Below are 24360 nucleotides of genomic sequence, written 5' to 3' on the forward strand. Positions count from 1 at the left end.
ATTTCTATAATGCTCTGAATTGCTTAAATAGAGAAAGCTTCTAGGGTTGTCAACGTAGTGTTGTGCTTACCTGATGGGGTAAGACCCTAGTCTAATCCTAGTGTTGTGCTTACCTGATGGGGTAAGACCAGAGTCTAATCATAGTGTTGTGCTTACCTGATGGTGTAAGAACCTAGTCTAATCCTAGTGTTGTGCTTACCTGATGGTGTAAGACCCTAGTCTAATCCTAGTGTTGTGCTTACCTGATGGGGTAAGACCAGAGTCTAATCCTAGTGTTGTGCTTACCTGATGGTGTAAGAACCTAGTCTAATCCTAGTGTTGTGCTTACATGATGGTGTAAGACCTTTGTCTAATCCTAGTGTTGTGCTTACCTGATTATGTAAAACCCTAGTCTAATCCTAGTGCTGTGAGTACCTGATGGTCTAAAACATTAGTCTAATCTTAGTGTTGAGTTTACCTGATGGTGTAAAACACTAGTCTAATCTTAGTGTTGTGCTTACCTGATGGGGTTAAACCCGGGTCTAATCCTAGTGTTGTGCTTACCTGATGGGGTAAGACCCTAGTCTAATCCTAGTGTTGTGCTTACCTGATGGGGTAAGACCCTAGTCTAATCCTGGTGTTGTGCTTACCTGATGGGGTAAGACCCTAGTCTAATCCTAGTGTCGTGCTTACCTGATGGTGTAAAACCCGAGTCTAATCCTAGTGTTGTGCTTACCTGATGGTGTAAAACACTAGTCTTCTCTTAGTGTTGTGCTTACCTGATGGTGTAAAACCCTAGTCTAATCTTAGTGTTGTGCTTACCTGATGGAGTAAGACCCTAGTCTAATCCTAGAGTTGTGTTGTGCTTCCCTAATGGGGTAAAACCCTAGTCTAATCCTAGTGTTGTCCTTACCTGAAAGGTTGGATGGCCCTTGCCACTGAGCACAGTGAGGGTAAAACCTTGATGACAGTGGACAGTGCAGTGAGAGGACTCAGTCCTCTCTGTCCCGTTGCTGCAGGTGATAGAGGCATGCTCCAGCTGAGGAGAACTGCATGTGTCCGTCTGGCAGGGCCGTCGTGAACAGCTGGGCCACCATAATCACACACACACACGGAGGGAGAGGAGAAACACAGAGAGAAGGGTATGAGTTTAGCAATGTTCTTAGAATTTGGTTGATTATTTCAATCTTCAACAGATATGGTAACACATATCACACTCTTTGTGTGTGTGTGTGTGTGTGTGCATGGCTATGTTACTTGTTGTGTATGTCTGTGTGTATGCCTGAATGACTGGTTGTGTGTCTGTACATGTACATATGTGCACGTGTGTGTGCATGTGGAAGTCCTTGGAGACCCCACCCTCAGCGCACCTAGTGAGGGCAAAGGCGCTGAAGTGACATGATGTGCGTAGAGCGACTCCCGTCACGGCAACAAGGGGCGAGGAGAAGTTGAGGATTACAGCGGTAGTCAGGAAGAAGGGTTGACTCAGGTTGTGTGTCACATTCACCACCAAGGGATTCTGCTGGCACGACAGCTCAAAGGAACCTAAGGACAGACACAGGCCCTTTTTCAAATAATCTTTCCTCAATTCCTCCATCTTCTCAAAATATATTGAACAAGAAAGTCCAAGGGAGGGACCTTATCCTCAACTACAGTTGAGAAGGAGGCGAGGAATTGCGAAGAGAGATGGAGCCCCAGACAGGAATAAGACATGAATAAGGAATAAGGCATGAACTCACTACACTTTAAATATCACATGGCCATCATTGTAACCAGCCATCATATCTTGTCCCTAGTCATAACCCTATCGCTACATATGTGTGAAAACATCTTGGCTTGAAAAATGTTTATTCAAACAGTCAGTCAGCTCTTTTGTCTGTGAAGACGAACAGGGTCGGTAGTTCAAGTTCATACCCAAGGAGTGGTTTCTGCCACCAGTATCACACAGTTGGATGAAGACTGATTTCCTGCACTGCTCTCCAGGCCAGGCTCCGTCTGAGGCCAGATAGATGATGACAGACGTGGCGACACCAGGTTGCGCAAATCCCACCTGGGACAACAATTAGAGGTTTTATGACAACAACCCACTGAGTTCAACTTAATAATAATCAGTTCCTGAATGTTCCCCACTTCAATGGTAATTAGATTGCATGGTAATGATACCGGGGAAAATATGACAACAGAAACAATAGAAACTGTGACAAACATGGCATGACAAATTGGGAGAAAGTACAAGGATGTGCCCTGGAACATAACAAAGGACTGTTGGAATATTACCTTGGAGAGGGTCAAATAGTGTCTGGACTATGGTCAAACGTAGTGCACTGTAAAGGGAATAGGGTGCCACATGCATCTTCTGTGGAGAACTAGTGGACTGGAGTACCTTTAGCCATACTGTGTCTTCCTCGCCATAGTGGGTCTGAGTGTATGACTGGGCCGTGCATGGAAACCATATGTCAAGTGACGGCTTCTCATTCATCTCCAGGTACTGGGGCTTGCATAGCTTTAATAAAAGGGGAATCGTGCAGTAATTGTTTAAAACCTCCATAACAACACTCAATATAGTCACATTTACAGAAAAATAACAATAGTATCCAGGAGGTGAAGGACAGGGCAGAGGTAAAGCACTGCTACCTTGCTAAGTGAGGGCTCTCCGGTGGCTCCCAGGGCAGGGCAGCTGCTTTGATCCTGATAGGAAGCTGCTGCGGTTGAAGCCCACTGGTCACTGTACCCATGAGGTGTGAAGTAACCACAGTCCTGTACGCTGGAACCCCTCTCAAACACCTCACACACACCATCACCCTCAAACACGTAGCACAGGCTGGGTTCATCTAGGGGAACCAATGGAGGGAAAGGTATGTGGTGAACAAGGTTGTGTCCCAAACGACACATTTACAGGGCACTACTTTTGACAAGGGCCCATAGGGCTCAAGTCCAAAGTAGCGCACTATATGAGAAATAGGGTGCCATTTGGAACTAATCCAATCTGGTGGGGGGATTGCATTTTACAACAATAAGTAGATGGTGTCATAAGAAAACATGACCTAACTGGAAATCTGTGCTTTAATAATAAAGATGTCTGACAAAGGTTCAAACAGAGAGAATAAAAAAGCAAAACATCATGTAATACACAAAATATTCATAATGAGTGGGCTTGATGTGCATAACATCAGAGGCTGGACTTGGCCCTGTCTGTTAGTTACAGACAGCTGCATGGGTAAGAGAGAGTTCAGTCACTGACAAGGTATTGAATTGGCATAATTAATCCAAGGAACTATGTCTCAAAAGTAAAGTCTAGACAATATGAAATCAAACCACATTATAGCAGGTTGTTTGGCCAATTGTTACGCTGACCATAATATACAGTATGTGGTTTTACTTCCGTCGTTTGTCACAGCAATATCACTCTCAGGAAAATACGAGTTGATGTTCATGCTACAGATACATTGACTTAATGATCCATTCTGGTGTTGTAGGAGTTGTCAAGCATCAGAATACCCAAACATGGAAGCAAATTTGTGCATGACTGAGTGAGAGTGAGACGCTATCTTGAATGGTGAAATTATTCTGTTTTATAAGTGTTGCAATTTCCAATCTGTTTTTGCCAAAGTTTTTTTTCCTTCTGGTCGTGTTTGTTCCCGAAGAAAATGTAACACTCCCAGTCACGGCATCTCTGAACCTTCATGGAGCTGCTTTCTTTTTTCAATCTTGACCAAGTTGAGGATCTGTTGACGTCCTAGCTGAGTAATAGATTCACAAAATTCTGTGCCAAATGCCACCCTATTCCCTTTATAATGTACTACTTACTTAACTACTTAATATGCATGTTATGTGTATGTCATTAATTATTGTCTTGTCCTTGTAAATCATTGATGATGCTTGAGGTTATAAAACAATTTCCCAAAATGAGATTAATAAAGTAATAATCATGAGGCTCTAGTCAAAAGTAGTGCACTGTAACGGAATAAGGTGCCATTTGGGACATACACATATACAGTATGTGAGAATAGAACATGTGAACATATTTGAGTTACTCAGTAACCATTAGGCCTACTTCCTTATGATCTATATTGTGAGCCAAATGTCACATTTTATAATAAGAAAACACATTGCTTTAACTAAGAGCATGATCATAAAGGAAGAGGACAAAAGCATTCCCCAGCATGGTAGATGCATTTATAGGCGACACAAGAACACCACAAATGTGAGGTTGACATTAGCTGTTGTTACTGTGTGTGCAATGTCTACTTTAACCTTGCCAAGTCTCTGAATGAAAACCAGAGAAAAGGCAGTGTGTCAGCTTGACAGTGTTGTTGTGTTGTGGAAATCAAACCAAGCTAGCCTCAGTAGTAAACTTACCTCAGGAAATAAAAATACACTTCATAATTCACATCTCTGTTGTTTGAGTCTTCCAGTTCATATGGATTCATTTCGAATTCTATTCGATTATTATATGCATAATATGTAGTTTGGGTAAATTGGGATGGTTAAGCACAGACTGACTACAAATTAGTTTTGTGATATGAAATCAGTGCATGTGTGTGATGAGATATGACTCTTTACTTAAGTGTTAAGTTGTGACCTGTCTTGACTTACACTAGTGTTTAACTTTATAAAGGCATTTTGACCGAATTTGAATTTAAACTTCTGCTTGCAATTACCGTTTTGGTCTAGTTGGGCTTCTGTTGTGGTCAGTCCACAGATTGTAGACTGAGACAAGGATTAGGAGAGCAGTCTTGTCTGTTCTTCACTCACCATTGCAATTGAAGCCTGACTCCATGTGGCACTTCTTAGAGCAGCCATCACCATCCAACAGATTGCCATCATCACAGTCTTCTCTCCTACAGAGAGAGAGACAGCAAGGATCAGTTGTCTCTATAGGCCATACACTTTCATTACAACACACAAACCTCCTTTGATTTCACTAAATTCTCCACCTAGAGAGACCAATATGTATGAGACCGATATGTACAGGTATGACCTATGTGAGTATCACAAGAGGCTGGTGAGAGGAGGATGGCTCATAATAATGGCTGGGATGAAGTGAATGCAAAGGTATCAAACTCATGGAAACCTGTGTTTGATACCATTCCATTGATTCCGTTCCAGCAATTACAATGAGCCCATCCTCCCCAATTAAGGTACCACTTGACGTGCACACTTGCTAATTTAATTAACCTGTCTATCCCTATCCCTGTCTCAAGTTTGAGGTTAGTGCTCATGATCTTCTAAGGGATTTTATATTACATCATGTCCTGTGTATTTGAAACTGTCTGTACAAAGTGGTTGACTTGTTTACCATGTATCAATTAATAGTATGAATTGAATACATTAGGTACATTGTCATTCTACTGTTGGTGTTGTCTACATTGGATGAGAGAAAAGCTGACATATCTGTGATGTGAATACTGTGTAAACTGACTGACCCCTGGAGTAGTCCATCTCCGCAGTAGGCAGCTCCATGGGTGTAGAGGAGAGGTGGGGAGAGCTCACTGAGGAGACCGTCTGCTTCCACCTGAACTCTGTACTGGTATTCCTTGTCCTTTACAATGTCGCTGTAGGAACACATCAAAACATTCAATATTCAAGTGTAAACATTGTTCAAATGACATGCTTGTCTCATGGAAACGTATTCCTTTACTAATACAGATATAATTGACATTTTGGGTTATTTCCAGGTTGAATTGTTGCATAGAGACATACAAAATTACCAAAAACTAAAGAGTACTCTCTAACAACAACCATTTTGAACAACAAGGTTAGATGGACACTGCACAGTGCACACACACAATACACAATAAGAAACAGATTGTTCTTGTCAGTGTTGGGGAGTAGTGAACTATACATGTAGTTCAACTAGTAATTGAACTAAATTTGTTTTCAGTAGCTCATAACTTTTTTTGCCTTGTAGCGGTGTAGCTAACTACTGGAACTACACACTACTTTTTTGCAGCAAAATAAAATATAATATGGGTGAAGTAAGTGTATCCCATGCTATTTTAGACATTTCCTAACGTTTTCACAAAACAAGACAGTTCCTAACTTCTTTACACTAATTCTATGGGTTGGGGTTTGTTGGTGACCCCTACAGTCTGAATGTCTTTTTTTTTCTCTTTTCCCTGTTGCCTTTTGGCAAGAGCGCCCACGAACTGTGAAACAGAAAGAAACCTAGAAATATTGAATTTGATAACTTAGAAAAGTTGTTGAGTATACTGAATATTTAGTGCTTAGATAATCAGAGTTTGCGGAACCAGAGGGGAATTTGGATGTTTTTTCCTTTGATGTTAATGAAAAGAGAATCCTGGTGGTATAGCTTTATGCTAGCTGAATTCTATGCCTGTCTTGATGAATAACTAAAGTGCACATGATGTTTACAATCTAAAATCAGTCCGAATATTGACATAAGCACGTATGCGTGCTTCTACATCTGCATTGCTTGCTGTTTGTGTTTTTTGACTGTGTTTCTCTATAGCACTTTGTGACATCGGCTGATGTAAAAAAAGGGCTTTATAAATCCATTTTATTGATTGATTTTGCTTTTGAGAGTGATGGTCATTTAGATTTTAGAACGTTTTGCAATGTGCGTTTGCTATCGCTACATGTGCACTTCTTTCTATGAGAATGATTGAACAGTAATGGCACTCGAGTGTAGTTGCCTTGCCGCAGTGGAGAAGAACGTGGGTTTTTGCAACATGATCTGGAAATCCTTTTAAGACCTCTACATGTAAAAATAGTTATTATTACAGAACAGTTACTGAAACTTTGTTGTTGATAAAAGTAAGAGACTGAATAATTGATTATTCTGTAAGTTCTGTGCAGACTGGGTTTCGTACCACCCGTTTGATTTGACAGCACCAACGCCACCTGCCATCTTCTACAAGCTACTTTGTCATTTACAGAGGGTCATCATCTACAGTTTCTACAATCATAATCGTTGCCTCAACTCTAAAGAGAGACAATGATAATAAGTGAGTGCGCTCACATTTTATTTTTATTTGGTACACAGTTGATTATAATTTATTTTACTGTTTTGGACAAAACTGTATTGTTGTGAATGAATGGCAGTTATGATACCACATCTCCGGATTCCTACCGCAAGCTCTGAACCTTTATACCGGATCATCGCAGCGAGCTAGCTGCAATCCGAGCGGCTACTCCTGGCTAACATCCTTGTCCCGAAGCAAGCACCAGTTAGCCTTGAGCTAGCCTCAAGCTAGGCCCATCTCCCACCAGCTAATTCTTGGGCTACAATACCTCTTTTGCCAATTGGCCTGGACCCTTTACTGCAGACACGGAGCCCCGCCGATCCATCACGACTGGTCTGCCGACGTAATCATCCGAGGTGGTTTCAACAGGCTCTTCCGTTGCGACGTCGCCGGAGGCCCATCTGCTAGCCCCGGCCAGCTAGCTGTCTGAATCGCCGTGTCTCCAGCTCGCCTAGCGTAGTAGCGACTACTGAATCGGCTCCCTGACTCATCTATTGCTACTCATTGGACCCTATGATCACTCGGCTACACATGCCTCTCCCTAATGTCAATATGCCTTGTCTATTGCTATTGTTTGGTTAGTGATTGTCTTATTTCACTGCCGAGCCCCCAGCCCTGCCCAATATGCCTTAGATAGCAACTTTTGTTCCAACCCCCACACAAGCACACAAGCAGTGACCTCACCTGGCTTTACTGGTGCCTCGAGAGTCAAAACCTCTCTCATCTTCACTCAATACCTAGGTTTACCTCCACTGTAATCACATCCTACCATACCCTTGTCTGTACATTATGCCTTGAATCTATTCTTCCATGCCCATGCCTCCTTTTACTCTCTGTTCCGAACACACTAGACGACCAGTTCTTATAGCCTTTAGCCATACCTTTATCCTACTCCTCCTCTGTTCCTCTGGTGATGTAGAGGTTAACCCAGGCCTTGCAACCCCCAGCACCACTCCCATTCCCCAAGTGCTCTCATTTGTTGACTTCTGTAACCGTAAAAGCCTTGGTTTCATGCATGTTAACATTAGAAGCCTCCTCCCTAAGTTTGTTTTATTCACTGCATTAGCACACTCTGCCAACCCGGACGTCCTAGCCATGTCTGAATCCTGGCTGAATCCTGGCTTTTCAAATCCTGAAATTTCCATCCCGAACTATATTTTCCGACAAGATAGAACTGCCAAAGGTGTCCGAGTTGCAATCTACTGCGGAGATAGCCTGCAGCATTCTGTCATACTATCCAGGTCTGTGCTCAAACAATTCAAGCTTTTACTTCTAAAAATCCACCTTTCCCGAAACAAGTCTCTCACTGTTGCCGCTTGTAATATAGACCCCCCCTCAGCCCCGAGCTGTGCCCTGGACACCATATGTGGATTGATTGCCCCCTATTTATCTTCAGAGTTCGTACTGTTAGGTGAACTAAACTGGGATATGCTTAACACCCCGGCCGTCCTACAATCTAAGATAGATGCCCTCACACAAATTATCAAGGAACCTAACAGGTAAAACCCTATATCCGTAACCATGGGCACCCTCTTAGATATCATACTGACCAATTTGCCCTCTAAACACACCTCTGCTGTCTTCAACCAGGATCTCAGCGATCACTGCCTCATTGCCTGCGTCCGTAATGGATCCGCGGTCAAACGACCACCCCTCATCACTGTCAAATGGTCCCTAAAACACTTCGGCGAAGGATATTGACCTCATCCCATCAGTAGAGGATGCCTGGTTGCTCTTTAAAAGTGCTTTCCTCACCATCTTAAATAAGAAGGTGTAACGCTCGTCTTCCTCCTCTGAGGAGGAGTAGGAGAGATCGGAACACTGAGCAGCGTGGTAAGTGTTCATCATCTACTTATTCAACCGACAACACTAAACAAAATAACAAAGGAGAAACGAAACGAAACAGTTCTGAAAGGTGACATACACATAACAGAAAATAATCATCCACACCTCAAAGGAGAAACCAGGCTAACTAAGTATGGTTCTCAATCAGGGACAACGATTGACAGCTGCCTCTGATTGAGAACCATACCAGGCCAAACACAGAAATCCCAAATTATAGAAAAAAGCGAATAGACTGCCCACCCCAACTCACGCCCTGACCATACTAAAACAAAGACAAAACAAAGGAACTAAGGTTAGAACGTGACTGTACCCCCTGCCAAAGGTGCGGACTCCGGCTGCAAAACCTGAACCCATAGGGGAGGGTCTGGGTGGGTGTCTGTCCGCTGTGGCGGCTCTGGCGCGGGGCGTGGACCCCACTCCACCATAGTCTTTGTCCGCCTCCTAACTTGCCTACGTAGCCTCTTTAGAGCGGCGACCCTCGCCGCCGACCTCGGACTGGGGACCCTTGCCACGGGTCCCGAATGGATGGGAGATTCCGGCAGCATCGGACAGGCGGGAGACTCCGGCAGCTTCGGAGTGAAGGGCGATTTCGGCAGTTCCGGAGTGAAGGGCGATTTCAGTAGCACCTGAGTAACAAACGGCTCAGGCAGCTCCTGACTGACGGGCGACTCTGGCAGCTCAGGACAGACGGGCGACTCTGGCAGCTCAGGACAGACGGGCGACTCTGGCAGCTCTGGACAGGTGGGAGACTCTGGCAGCGCTGGACAGGCAGGAGCACCTGTAGGGAGGAGATGGAGACACAGCCTGGTGCGGGGGGCTGCCACCAGTGGGCTGGTGCGTGGAGGAGGCACCAGATAGACCGGACCGTGGAGGCGCACTGGAGGTCTCGAGCACCAAGCCTGCACAACCCTACCTGGCTGGATACTCTCCATCGCCAGACCAGTGCGGCGAGGTGGAACAGACCGCACTGGGCTGTGCTGGCGAACCGGGGACACTGTGCGTAGGGCTGGTGCCATGTACCCCTGCCCAAGAAGACGCACTGGAGACCAGATGCGCTGAGCCGGCTTCATGGCACCTGGCTTGATGCCCACTCTAGCCCGGCCAATACAAGGCGCTGCGATGTAACGCACTGGGCTATGCCTGCGCACCGGGGACTGTGCGCCTCATGGCATAACACGGTGCCTGTCCGGTCCACCTCTCTCCACGGTAAGCACAGGGAGTTGGCTCAGGTCTCCTACATGACTTAGCCACACTCCCTGTGTGCCCTCCCCCAATACATTTTTGGGGCTGCCTCTCGGGCTTCCTTGCCAGCCGTGTTCCCTCAAAGCGCTGGCTCCCTTTACCTGCTGCCTCCGCTCTCCTGGCTGCCTCCACCTGTTCCCATGGAAGGCGATCCCTTCCAGCCAGGATCTCCTCCCATGTGTAGGAACCCTTCCCGTTCAGAATGTCCTCCCATGTCCATGAGTCCATTCCACGCTGCTCCTGGTGACCACACTGCTTGGTCCTTTTTTGGTGGGTGATTCTGTAACGCTCTTCTTCCTCCTCTAAGGAGGAGTAGGAGAGATCGGACCAATGCGTAGCGTGGTAAGTGTTCATCATATATTTATTCAACCGAGAACACTAAACAAAATAACAAAGAAGAAACGAAACGAAACAGTTCTGAAAGGTGACATACACATAACAGAAAATAATCATCCACACCTCAAAGGAGAAACCAGGCTAACTAAGTATGGTTCTCAATCAGGGACAACGATTGACAGCTGCGTCTGATTGAGAACCATACCAGACCAAACACAGAAATTCCAAATTATAGAAAAAAGAACATAGGACTGCCCACCCCAACTCACGCCCTGACCATACTAAAACAAAGACAAAACAAAGGAACTAAGGTCAGAACGTGACAGCAGGCCCCATTCAAAAATGTAGAACTATGAACAGATATAGCTCTTGGTTCACCCCAGACTTGACTGCCCTTGACCAGCACAAAAACATCCTGTAGCGTTCTACATTAGCATCGAATAGCCCCCGCAATATGCAACTTTTCAAGGAAGTCAGGAACCAATATACACAGTCAGTTAGGAAAGCTAAGGCTAACTTTTTCAAACAGAAATTTGCATCCTGTAGCACTAATTACAAAAAGTTTTGGGACACTGTAAAGTCCATGGAGAATAAGAGCACCTCATATCAGCTGCCCACTGCACTGAGGCTAGGAAACACCGTCACCACCGATAAATATACGATAATCAATCATTTCAATATACATTTTTCTACGGCTGGCCATGCTTTCCACCTGGCTCCTTTCCTTCCAGTTCTCTGCTGTCAATGACTGGAACAAATTGCAAAAATCACTGAAGTTGGAGACTTATAACTCCCTCTCTAACTTTAAGCATCAGCTGTCAGAGCAGCTTACGGATCACTGAACCTGTACACAGCCAATCTGTAAATAGCACACCCAACTACCTCATCCCCATATTGATATTTATCTTGCTCATTTGCACCCCAGTAGCTTTACTTGCACATCATCATCTGCACATCTGTCACTCCAGTGTTAATGCTAAATTGTAATTATTTCGCCTCTATGGCCTATTAATGTCTTACCTTCCTACTCTTCTACATTTGTACACATTGTACATATATTTTTTTATATTGTGTTATTGACTATACGTTTGTTTATGTGTAACTCTGTTGTTGTTTTTGTCACACTGCTTTGCTTTATCTTGGCCAGGTCGCAGTTGTAAATGAGAACTTGTACCTGGTCAAATAAAGGTGAAATAAAAATAAAAATAAAACTCTGTTGTTGTGCCTTGATCTTTGAACATAAAGCCACCAAGTGAAAGGCTGTCATTTGACCTTGAAGATTCCCCTGTCCCAGAAGAGTGGAAGAAGCGCATTGCAGACAAATTTAATACCATGCCAGAGGTATTCACAGTTGATCTTCCCATGGACGTACTTCTGCAGTCCAACATCATATCACTCCAGTGTTAATCTGCAAAATTGTAATTATTTGCCTACCTCCTCATGCCTTTTGCACACATTGTATATAGACCCCCCCTTTGTTTTCTACTGTGTTATTGACTTGTTAATTGTTTACTCCATGTGTAACTCTTTGTTGTATGCTCACACTGCTATGCTTTATCTTGGCCAGGTCGCAGTTGCAAATGAGAACTTGTTCTCAACTAGCCTACCTGGTTAAATAAAGGTGAAATAAAAATAAAAAATAAAATATAAAATCCAGGATTAGAACACATTCAAAGAGAGACCCAGGCCCATCCATCCCTGTGACAGAGCAGCGGTGAAACAACAATTGAGAGAACTGTTAGATGCGAGGATCATTAGAGAATCAGAGAGTCCATTTGCTTCTCCAATAGTGATAGTGAAAAAGAAGAATCGCAAGATCAGATTGTGTGGATTATGGGAGATTTTACGTGCACACTATCAAGGAGTTTACGCCCTCCCCAACTTGAAGACACCTTCTCCGCCCTTAGTGGTGAAAAAAAGTTATCTGCCATGGACCTCAAGTCAGGCTATTATGAAGTACAAGTTGCTGAAGAGTATAAGCACAAGACAGCTTTCATGTACATGCCTGCTGGGCATTTGGGAGTTCAATAGTGTGCCACAGGGTGTCACAAATGCACTTGGTACACTCCAACGTTTGATGGAGAAGTGTGTTGAAATCTACACCTGAACTAAGTACTTGTGTTCTTGGATGATCGAATATTCTTCTCAGACATATTGGAGGAGCACAAGAGCAGACTGATGAAGGTGTTGAACCAGCTAAAGAACTATGGCTTGAAGCTATCCCCTGACAAATGTGATTTCTTCCAGTCCTCTGAATGCTGAAGGAGTCCACACTGGTCCAGACAAAATCTCTGCTTTAAAGGATTGGCCCCGTCCCTCAAACAGAAAAGAACTGAGGGGTTTCTTAGGCATCGCTGGATATTATAGATGCTTCGTTGAGGGTTAATCGAAGATAGCCAAGCCGTTGAACTGTCTCATCACTGGGTATGTTGCACCTACGTGGGGAGAAAAGAGCTACAAGAAACCCAAAGTCCAGACATGTAAACCCCAGCCAGCCCTTTGGAAATGAATGGACAGTGGAGTGTAAAACCACATTCAGAGCCCTCATAAACAAGTTGGCCCAAATCCTGGCCTTTGCCAATCCTAGCATCCCTTATGTCTTCCATACAGATGCTAGTTTTGAATGACTTGGTGCTGCTTTATATCAAGAACAGTAAGGAAAACTCAGACATGTAACCTACACCAGTAGAGGGCTATCTAAAAGTGAACAAAACTACCCAACTCGAAGCTTGAGAACTTAGTATTAAAGTAGGCTATATGCAAGACATTTCATTATTACCTTTAGGGTATCGAGTTCACAGTTCTAACTGAAAATAATCCCCTTACTTATGTGTTGACCACAGCAAAACCTGTTGCAGCAGGGCATCACTAGCTAACAGCTCTGTCAACATATAGGTTTGACCATAAAGTACAGTGTTGGAAACACAAATCAGGACACAGGCAGTCTGTCTAGGCGACAGCAAGACCCCTCCCAGGAAGATGACACTTTCCTAGAAGAAAAATAAAGGATAAAAAAAAACTCACACAGTGTACTGAATGAAGAACACAGGATGATTTCAGAGGATACATTCACATTCTTGTATCAAAGACACTCTGAAGGAAACTGGATGTTTTCAAGAACCCCACCGCTCTGGCTGAGTCCTTAGAGCTGGATGTCACTGCTATCCCGGCCTCTTACGCCTGTCTTGGACTAGACATGCTTCCGCGGATGACTGGTACAAATCCCAAAGAGAGGATCCCTCCATCCAACAAATCATTCACTTCATTGAAGGGAACACAAAGCCCACCTTCAAGCAAACAACCTTAGAGTCACCAGAAGTCAAGTTGTTTCTTAGAGAGTGGAATAGGCTAGAGCTCAAAGATGGAATGCTATTCAGAAGGTGTCTGGATAGGATAAATGTGAAATATCAGTTATCTTACCTAAGAAGTACAGAGCCAGAGCTATAAAGGGAGTTCACAATGAGGTAGGCCGTCTTGGGTTTGATCGTGCTCTTAACTTTGTACGTGGCAGGTTCTATTGGCCGAGAATGGCCCAAGTGGTCAATAAGAAGTGTCACATGTGAAAGATGCTTTAGAAGAAAAGCTAATCCTGAGAGAGCTGCCTCCATGGTGAACATTCTGACAAACTATCCCCTCAAGTTAGTCTGTATGGATTACCTTTTTATTGAACCAGACAACAGAGACACATTAAATGTCTTAGTAATCACAGACCACTTTACAAAGTTTTCAGTTGCTGTTCTTGCTGTGAGAACATCATAGTCCGTTATGGTTTTCCTAGCTGCCTACATAGCGATCAAGGAAGCGATCAAAGAATTGTGTTCACTGGTTGGAGCAGAGACGATGAGAACCCCCCTTAAAATCCTTGTGGGAACCCTGTCGAAAGGTTCAATAGGACTCTGCTGACTATGCTTGGAACTTTGGAAGATAAAGACAAGTACCATTGGATAGACTTTGTGAAGCCGATGGTCCACCCATACAATTTTACGAGAAAAGACACTACCGGCTACTCACCTTACGAGTTGATGTTCGGCAGGCAGCCAACCCTTCCAATCAATCTTGTCCTTGGACTTCAGCCGTATGGAGATGGTGCCAGAACCCACTCTGAGTATGTCAAGAACCTCTGCCAGCGACTGAGAGTGAGCTATGCATTAGCCGCTGAGGGTGCTCAGAAGATGGGAGAAAAGAACAAGTCAAGGTTCAATGCTAAGGTCAGAGCAGAAGAACTTCTCCCCAGTGATCGAGTATTGCTGTGGAACTTTAACATCAGAGGAAAACACAAGATTGCAGATAGATGGGATTGTACCATTTGTGTGGTAGTGAAGAGGATTGCTGATGGTCCGGTTTATGTCATCACATAGAAGAAAGGCCAAGGGCCCTTGTGCACTCTACACAGAGACCTCCTCCTCCCCAGTGAATTCTTACCAGTAGTAGAGATGGCCAAACCTGAAAGAGGCTTACCTGTGAAGAGAAAGTTGAGATCCAGAGAGAACTGGCACGTACACAAGAGGAGTCATGTCCAGATCTGATGATGATGAGGAGTCCTTTGGTACCAGTGATTATGAAGAAATGTACACAGGACCTGACACAAAAGTAATCAGAAGAGGCCCCTTCTATGAAACCATAGTGAGGAAAAATAACAGAAGAGTCGAGAAGAGACCAGTACCTCAGCGCCCTGACACTATGGTAAGAAAATATAATGGAAGGCTTGAAGACAGAGCCCAAGCAGTGCAATACTATTCAAGAAGGGTCCTATGCACATCGGCTGCTGAATATTTGAATGTCCCAGGCCGTGTTCCTCAGCTGTTGGATCACCCATCCTACAATCAGCAAGATGGAATTGCTGAGGACCGCCTATGAATGAGCCCATCAGTACAGGAGATAACCATGCTAATGATGGTGAGTCTGAAGTACAGATGGAAGCTGAAGATATAGAATGTGGAATGACAGTCATGTGACCCTGACTCTCAGCTGAAGTCAGAAGATCCCAAAATTGAAGTCAGAAGATCCCAAAGAGACAGGGTCACATGACTGTCAGGGGTTTCCCAATTTCATCATACTCCAATCGCTCAGGAAGTCTCCTGTCTCTTTGGGATCTTCTGACTTCAATTTTGGGATCTTTTGACTTCCGCTGAGAGTCAGGGTCACATGACTGTCATTCCACATTCTATATCTTCAGCTTCCATCTGTACTTGCGGTCCTCAGCAATTCCATCTTGCTGACTGTAGGATGGGTGATCCAACAGCTAAGGAACACGGCTTTCCGTCTTTATGACACGCTGTCAGGGTTCCCTTTGGCGTAGCTAGTTACAAGGCAAGGTATTAAGATTTACTATGATCTCCTTTAGACAACTAACATCACAGTCTTATCATCACCAAAACATTCTCTTTCATATGGATACATATGAACATAAAGTATGTAAACATCACATATACAGTTGAAGTCGAAGTTTAAATACACTTAGGTTGGAGTCATTAAAACTTTTTTTTCCACCACTCCACAAATGTCATGCTAACAAACTATAGGTTTGGCAAGTTGGTTAGGACATCTACTTTGTGCATGACAAGTCATTGTTCCAACAATTGTTTACAGACAGATTATTTCACTTATATTCACAATTCCAGTGTGACAGATGTTTACATACAAGTTTACATACACTAGAATGACTGTGCCTTTAAACAGCTAGGAAAATGAAGGCATGGCTTTAGAAGCTTCTGATATGTCAGAGTCAATTGGAGGTGTACCTGTGGATGTATTTCAAGGCCTACCTTCAAACTCAGTGCCTCTTTGCTTGACATCATGGGAAAATCAAAAGAAATCAGCCAAGACCTCCACAAGTCTGGTTCATCCTTGGGAGCAATTTCCAAATGCCTGAAGGTACCACGTTTATCTGTACAAACAATAGTACGCAAGTATAAACACTATGGGACCACGCAGCCGTCATACCACCCAGGAAGGAGACGCGTTCTGTCTCCTAGAGATTAACGTACTTTGGTGCGAAAAGTGCATATCAATCTCAGAACAACAGCAAAGGACCTTGTGAAGATGCTGGAGGAAACAGGTACAAAAGTATCTATATCCACAGTAAAAAGAGTCCTATATCGACATAACCTGAAAGGCCACTCAGCAAGGAAGAAGCCACTGTTCCAAAACTGCCATAAAAAAGACAGACTACGGTTTGCATCTGCACATGGGGACAAAGATCGTACTTTTGGGAGAAATGTCCTCTGGTCTGATGAAACAAAAATAGAACTGTTTGGCCATAATGACCATCGTTATGTTTGGAGGAAAAAGAGTGATGCTTGCAAGCCGAAGAACACCCTCCCAACCGTGAAGCACTGGGTTGGCAGCATCAAGTTGTGAGGGTGCTTTGCTGCAGGAGGGACTGGTGTGCTTCACAAAATAGATGGCATCATGAGGGAGGAATGTACACAGGAAAATTATGTGGATATATTGAAGCAACATCTCAAGACTTCAGTCAGGAAATTAAAGCTTGGTCGCAAATGGGTCTTTCAAATGGACAATGACCCCAATAATACTTCCAAAATTGTGGCAAAACGGCTTAAGGACAAAAAAGTCAAGGTATTGGAGTGGCCATCGCAAAGCCCCGACCTCAAACCTATAGAAAATTTGTGGGCAGAACTGAAAAAGTTCAACAATTTAAAGGCAATGCTACCACATACTAATTGAGTGTATGTAAACTTCTGACCCACTGGGAATGTGATGAAAGAAATAAAAGCTGAAATAAATAATTCTCTCTACTATTATTCTGACATTTCGCATTCTTAAAATAAAGTGGTGATCCTAACTGACCTAAGACAGGGAATGTTTACTTGGATTAAATGTCAGGAATTGTGAAAAACTGAGTTTAAATGTATTTGACTAAGGTGTATGTAAACTTCCGACTTCAACTGAACATTATGAAAACTCTTCAAGATACAATGTTTTCGGACAACATCCTAATTTAACTTTTAATAATATCATAAAATATACTTTAATGTTCATATTATATCCATCATTGTTACCACCACTTTGGCTGATGAAATATATTGTCCCAAAGTCCATTTATTTGATGTTCTGTAGTTTTTTTGGCTGTAAACTCTTCCTAAGGCACACAGACATTCCAGACTCTCACATTAGAGAACAGAATGGATTTGGGCTGTTGCCCTATAATTTACAATGGGCGTGAGATGATTAAAATCCCCCGCCTCCATACCTCTCCCCCTCTGCGGGAGGGAGAGATATATCTGCAGAACTTTGATCCACTGTAACCTGATCCTCACAGGCCAGTCATGACACCTCCTTTGTTTCCCGCATAGCTTGCCTACCTGTTGCTTCTGGCCGAGATGACCTAAGAGAATGCCGGCGATGACAAAGAAGAGGAAGGAAAAGGGACTCCAAGCTAGGCTGAAAAGACAGGCTACGTGGCCTCTTCTTCCTAGTATCCTGATGGCTAATGTCAAATCACTGGAAAATAAACTTGGTGATCTCAGAGTAAGGCATCAATCGCAGAGGGACATCAGGGAATGCTGTGTCTTTGATTTTACTGAGACATGACTTAGGGACAATACACTCACATTTCTGAAAAGAGTCGGGGGGGTGTATGTTTCCTCATAAACTATTCCTGGTGTACCGAAGTTGAAAACATTGCGAGCTCCTGTTCACCCAACCTGGAGTTTCTGATGCTAAAATGCTGAACCCACTATTTGTAGATGGAATTCACGTGTTTTTATCACGACTGTGTACTAGAGGTCGATCGATTATGATTTTTCAACGCCGATACCGATACCAATTGTTGTAGGACCAAAAAAGCCGATAGCGATTAATCGGCCAATTATTTATTTATTTATTTATTTGTAATAATGACAATTACAACAATACTGAATGAACACTTTTATTTTAACTTAATTTAGCCTCAAATAAATAATGAAACATGTTCAATTTTGTTTAAATATTGCAAAAACAAAGAATTGGAGAAGAAAGTAAAAGTGCAATATGTGCCATGTAAGTTCCTTGCTCAGAACATGAGACCATATGAAAGCTGGTGGTTCCTTTTAACATGAGTCTTCAATATTCCGAGGTAAGACATTTTAGGTTGAGGTTATTATAGTATTTATAGGACTATTTCTCTCTATACCATTTGTATTTCATATACCTTTGACTATTGGATGTTCTTACAGGCACTTTAGTATTGCCAGTGTAACAGTATAGCTTCCGTCCCTCTCCTCGCCCCTACCTGGGCTCGAACCAGGAACACATCGACAGCAGCCACCCTCGAAGCATCGTTACCCATCGCTCCACAAAAGCCGCAGCCCTTGTAGAGCAAGGGGAACAACTACTCCAAGTCTCAGAACGAGTGACATTTGAAATGCTATTAGCACGCATCCCGCTAACTAGCCCTTTCACATCGGTTACACCAGCTTAATCTCGGGAGTTGATAGGCTTGAAGTCATAAACAGTGCAATGCTTGAAGCATTGTGAAGAGCTGCTGGCAAACGCACAAAAGTGCTGTTTGAATGAATGCTTACGAGCCTGCTGCTGCCTACCACTGCTCAGTCAGACGGCTCTATCAAATATCAAATTATAGACTTAATTATAACATAATAACACACAGAAATACGAGCATTAGGTCATTAATATGGTCAAATCCGGAAACTATCATTTAGAAAATAAAAGTTTATTCTTTCAGTGAAATATGGAACCATTCCATATTTTATCTAACGGGTGGCATCCATAAGTCTAAATATTCCTGTTACATTGCACAACCTTCAATGTTATGTCATAATTACGTAAAATTCTGGCAAATTAGTTCGCAACGAGCCAGGCGGCCCAAACTGTTGCATATACCCTGACTCTGCGTGCAATGAACACAGGAGAAGTGACATAATTTCCCTAGTTTAATATTGCCTGCTAACATGAATTTCTTTTAACTAAATATGCAGGTTTAAAAATATATACTTCTGTGTATTGATTTTAAGAAAGGCATTGATGTTTATGGTTAGGTACATTCGTGCAACGATTATGCTTTTTTCGCAAATGCGCTTTTGTTAAATCATCCCCCTTTTGGCGAAGTTGGCTGTCTTTGTTAGGAAGAAATAGTCTTCTCAGTTCGCAATGGGCCAGGCAGCCCAAACTGCTGCATATACCCTGACTCTGTTGCATAGAACGCAAGAGAAGTGACACAATTTCCCTAGTTAAAAGAAATTCATGTTAGCAGGCAATATTAATTAAATATGCAGGTTTAAAAATATATACTTATGTATTGATTTTAGGAAAGGCATTGATGTTTATGGTTAGGTACACATTGTTGCAACGACAGTGCTTTTTTCACCAATGCGCTTGTTAAATCACCCGTTTGGCGAAGTAGGCTATGATTCAATGATAAATTAACAGGCACCGCATCGATTATATGCAACGCAGGACAAGCTAGATAAACTAGTAATATCATCAACCATGTGTAGTTAACTAGTGATTATGTTAAGATTTATTGTTTTTTATAAGATACGTTTAATGCTAGCTAGCACCTTACCTTGGCTCCTTGCTGTAACACTCGCATAACAGGTAGTTAGCCTGCCACGCAGTCTCCTCATGGAGTGCAATGTAATCGGCCATGATCGGTGCCCAAAAATGCAGATTACCGATTGTTATGAAAACTTGAAATCTGCCCTAATTAATCGGCCATTCCGATGAATCGGTTGACCTCTACTGTGTACATACCACCACAAGCAAACACCAATGTAGCACTCAACGAACTGTACAAGATCATTAGCCAGCAATAATCCTCTCACCCAGAGGAAGTCTTTATTGTCGAGGGTGACTTTAACCAAGCCAAACATATTTCCCCAAAATATCACCAGAGGGTATCCTTCCCCACAAGATCTGCCGTGCTTAACCACGTATACACAAACATCGAAGATGAGTACAAAGACATCCCCGCCCCCACTTCGACCAATCAGATAGATTTTCTCTGTTCCTACTCCCCACTTACAAGCAGCAACTCAAGAGGGAGCCACCAACAAAGAGAATAGTGTGGCGCTGGACAGAGGAGGCAGACTCAATGCTGCTGGATTGTTTTGAAAATACTGTTATGTCCAAAGATTCATCCACTCAGAACTCATCCATCAACATTCAGGAATGTATATCATCAGTCACAGGATTCATTAGGAAATGTGTTGGTGAGGTTGCACCCACAATAACAATCCAGATATACCCCAACCAAAAACCCTGGATGAACAATACTGAGAGCCCATACTGCAGCATTCAATGTCAGCAGAACGTACCCCGATGACTCAGTGGCGCACGATGCGTGCAAGGCAAGCTGGTACAAGCTCCGCAAATCCACTAGGGACGCAATAAGACAATACAGACTTAAACTTGAATTGATGTTTGACAACTCAGACTTGCGTAGCATGTGGCAAGGACTACAGACTATCACAGACTAAAAAAGGAAAATCCAGATGTGCGGTGCCCACCAAAGCCTCCCAGATGAGCTTAACACATTCCATGCTCGCTTCGAGGCAGACAATACCAAGCCATCCACTGGCTTGGACGACCAGGTGTTTTCACTCTCTGAGGCTAACGTGAGGAAAACGAGTGAAAATGAGTGAATACACACAAAGCCGCTGGCCCATATGGCATCCCTGCGACCTCACAGTGTGTGCTGACCATCTGGTGGGCGCCTTCTTTGACATTTTCAGGTAGTCCCCACTTGCTTGAAAGATACCACCATCGTCCCAGTGGCCAAGAAAAACAAGGTGTTATGGCTAAATGACTATCACCTCGTCACGCTCACCTCGGTCATCATGAAGTGCTTCGAGTGGCTGGTCATGGCCCACAGATCCACGGAAGCTTATATTTTCATCGCTATTCACATGGCTGCAATACATCTGGAACTATGTGGGAATACTGTCCATTGACTACAGTTCAACACTATTGTTCCCTCCAACCTCAACACCAAGCTCAAAGCCCTGGGTCTGGACACCACCGTCTGCAACTGGATCCTGGACTTCCTGTCAACAACACCTCCTCCACACTGACTCTTAAAACCTTTCTGGTGCAGGCGTTCTGCTAGCGACCCACCTCGACAACATCCGGTGAAATTACAGAGTGCGAAATTCAAATGACAGAAATAGTCATATTTGACATTCATGAAAATACATCAGAAAAAAGCTTAACTTCTTGTTAATCCAGCCGCTGTGTCAGATTTCTAAAAAAGGCTTTACGGCGAAAGCACACCATGTAATTATCTGAGGACAGTGCCCCGCACACAAAAGCATTAAAAACATTTTTCAACCAGGCAGGTGCGCCACGAAAGTCAGAAATACAGATCAAATAAATGTCATACCTTTGAAGATCTTCTTCTGTTGGCAGTCCAAAAGGTCCCAGCTACATCATAAATGGTCCTTTTGTTCGATAAAGTCCTTCTTTATATCCCCAAAAACTCAGTTTAGCTGGCCCGCTTCATTCAATAATCCACCGGTTTCCCTCCTTCAAAATGCATACAAATGAATCCCAAACGTTACCAATAAACTTCTCCAAACAAGTCTAACAACGTTTATAATCAAACCTCAGGTACCCTAATATGTAAATAAATGATAACATTTAAGACGGAGAATCATTATTGTCTTTACCGGAGATAAACAACAAAGAACGCGCATGAAAACACTACAGCCAAAATGGGAGACACTACAAATTCTAGCTCATTTTTCCAAAAACAAGCCTGAAACTCTTTCTAAAGACTGTTGACATCTAGTGGAAGCCCTAGGAACTGCAATCTGTGAGGTTTTCCCTTCATATTAAACATGACAGACATTGGAAACAGTAGTGGGCTGAAATTGTTTTTTTTGGGATGGTTTGTCCTCTGGTTTTTGCCTGCCATATAAGTTCTGTTATACTCACAGACATAATTTTAGTTTCTAATAGTTTTAGAATCTTTAGAGTGTTTTCTATCCAAATCTACCATTATATGCATATCCTAGCATCTGGGCCTGAGTAACAGGCAGTTTAGTTTGGGTCCGCTTTTCATCCAGACTGAAAAATACTGCCCCCTAGCCCAAAGAGGTTTTAACACAGGGCCCCCCCAGGGGTGTGTCCTCTGTACTCTATCGTACTCCCTGTTCACCCACGACTGCGTGGCTTTGCACAACACCAACTCCATTTTCAAGTTTGCTGAGGACACCATGGTTGTAGGCCTGATAACCAACAAAGACGAGTCAGGCTATAGGGAGAAGGTAAGTGAATTGGAATTGCGGTGTCATGAAAACAACCTCTCCCTCAAAGTCAGAAAAACAAAGGAGTTGATTGCTGACTTCAGGAAGTTCCTCAGCATCCACATCACCAAGGACTTGTCATGGACCAAAACCACCACCACTCTTGTCAAGAAAACGCAAACTCATCTCCACTTCCTAAGGCGGCTGAAAATATTTGGCATGCTGCCCCGAGTCCTCTCCAAATACTACCACTGCACCACCGAGAGCGTCCTGACTGGTTTCATCTTAGCCTGGTATGGGAATATCTCCGTCCATGACCGCAAGGCCCTCCAGCGGGTGATAAAGATGGCCCAGTACATCACTGGGACCGTGTTCCCACCCATCCAGGACATCTACTCGAAATGGTGCCTGAGGAATGTACGCAGCATCATCATGGTCCCCACACACCCCAGCCACAAGCTGTTCTCTCCCTTACTGTCGGGCAGACGGTACTGGAGCATGAGGTCTGATACCAACAGACTCAGAAACTGTTTTTGTCTACAAGCCATCAGACTGCTGAACACTTGAACTGGACTGACCACCTGCTCTGATTCTCCACACAAGCATACCCTCCTTCCCCAATACACGTGTAAATATTGTACTATAAATTGTACCTTTCTGTATTATACCTATGCTCCAATGTTTATCAAAACATTTTGCAGGAGAATGTAAGGCTATCTGTCTGCCAATTGAAGAACAACAACCCAAAACACAGAAGCAAATCAACAACAGAATGGCTTCAACAGAAGAAAATACAAAAATATGAGTTACAGACGGAATTCAAAATGGATAAAAAATAATAACAATCACAGCCATCTACAATCAATACCACATAATGACAAACAGTGCACATTTATTGAATATGAAATATTTAAATATCTCATGTACATAATTATTTACACACCTGAGTCAGGACATGTTAGAATCACCTTTAGGAGCTTTGCACACCTTGATTGTACAATATGTGTATATTATTATTATTTTAATTCTTCAAGCTCTATCAAGTTGGTTGTTGATCATTGCTAGACACCATTTCAAGTCTTGCCATAGATTTTCAAGACAATTTAAGTCAAAGCATAACTAGGCAACTCAGGAACATTCAATGTCGTCTTGGTAAGTAACTCCATTGTATATTTGGCCTTGTGTTTTAGGTTATTTTCCTGCTGAATGGTGCATTTGTCTCCCAGAGTCTGTTGGAAAGCAGACTCAACCAGGTTTTCCTCTAGGATTTTGCCTGCGTTTAGCTCTATTCTGTTTATTTTTATCCTAAAAAACTCCCTAGTCCTTGCCAATGACAAGCATGCCCATAACATGATGCAGCCACCACCATGCTTGAAAATATGAAGAGTGGTACTCAGTGATGTGTTGTATTTGCCCCAAACATAACACTTTGTATTAAGGACAAAAAGTTGCATTACTTTAGTGCCAAACAGGATGCATGTTTTGGAATATCTTTTATTCTGTACAGGCTTTCTTCTTTTCACTGTCATTTAGGTTAGTATTGTAGAGTAACTACAATGTTTTTGATCCATCCTCAGTTTTCTCCTATCACAGCCATTCAACTCTGTAACTGTTTTAAAGTCACCATTGGCCTCATGTTGAAATCCCGGAGCGGGTTTGTTCCTCTCTAGCCACTGAGTTAGTAAGGAGTTTGTAGCAACTGGATGTATTGATACATCATCCAAAGTCTAATTAATAACTTTAACATGCTTAAAGGGATATTCAAT

The 24360-nt window shown here is 43.1% G+C and overlaps 1 protein-coding gene across 1 annotated transcript in view; it reads right to left on the reverse strand.

Annotated features, from left to right (window-relative positions):
- LOC109875453 (pappalysin-2) overlaps window positions 1-24360 on the reverse strand; it is an 85996-nt gene that overhangs the window by 27853 nt on the left and 33783 nt on the right. Inside the window, exons 10-16 of the mRNA XM_020467792.2 lie at window positions 5406-5534; window positions 4735-4820; window positions 2614-2810; window positions 2363-2482; window positions 1894-2029; window positions 1350-1524; window positions 893-1064 (exon numbers count right to left, since the gene is read on the reverse strand). Of these exons, the coding sequence (XP_020323381.1) occupies window positions 893-1064; window positions 1350-1524; window positions 1894-2029; window positions 2363-2482; window positions 2614-2810; window positions 4735-4820; window positions 5406-5534 (1015 nt within the window). The remainder of the gene's footprint in view (window positions 1-892; window positions 1065-1349; window positions 1525-1893; window positions 2030-2362; window positions 2483-2613; window positions 2811-4734; window positions 4821-5405; window positions 5535-24360) is intronic.

The sequence above is a fragment of the Oncorhynchus kisutch genome, linkage group LG30, assembly GCF_002021735.2.
Source record: "Oncorhynchus kisutch isolate 150728-3 linkage group LG30, Okis_V2, whole genome shotgun sequence".
In the NCBI taxonomy this organism is placed as follows: Eukaryota; Metazoa; Chordata; class Actinopteri; order Salmoniformes; family Salmonidae; genus Oncorhynchus; species Oncorhynchus kisutch.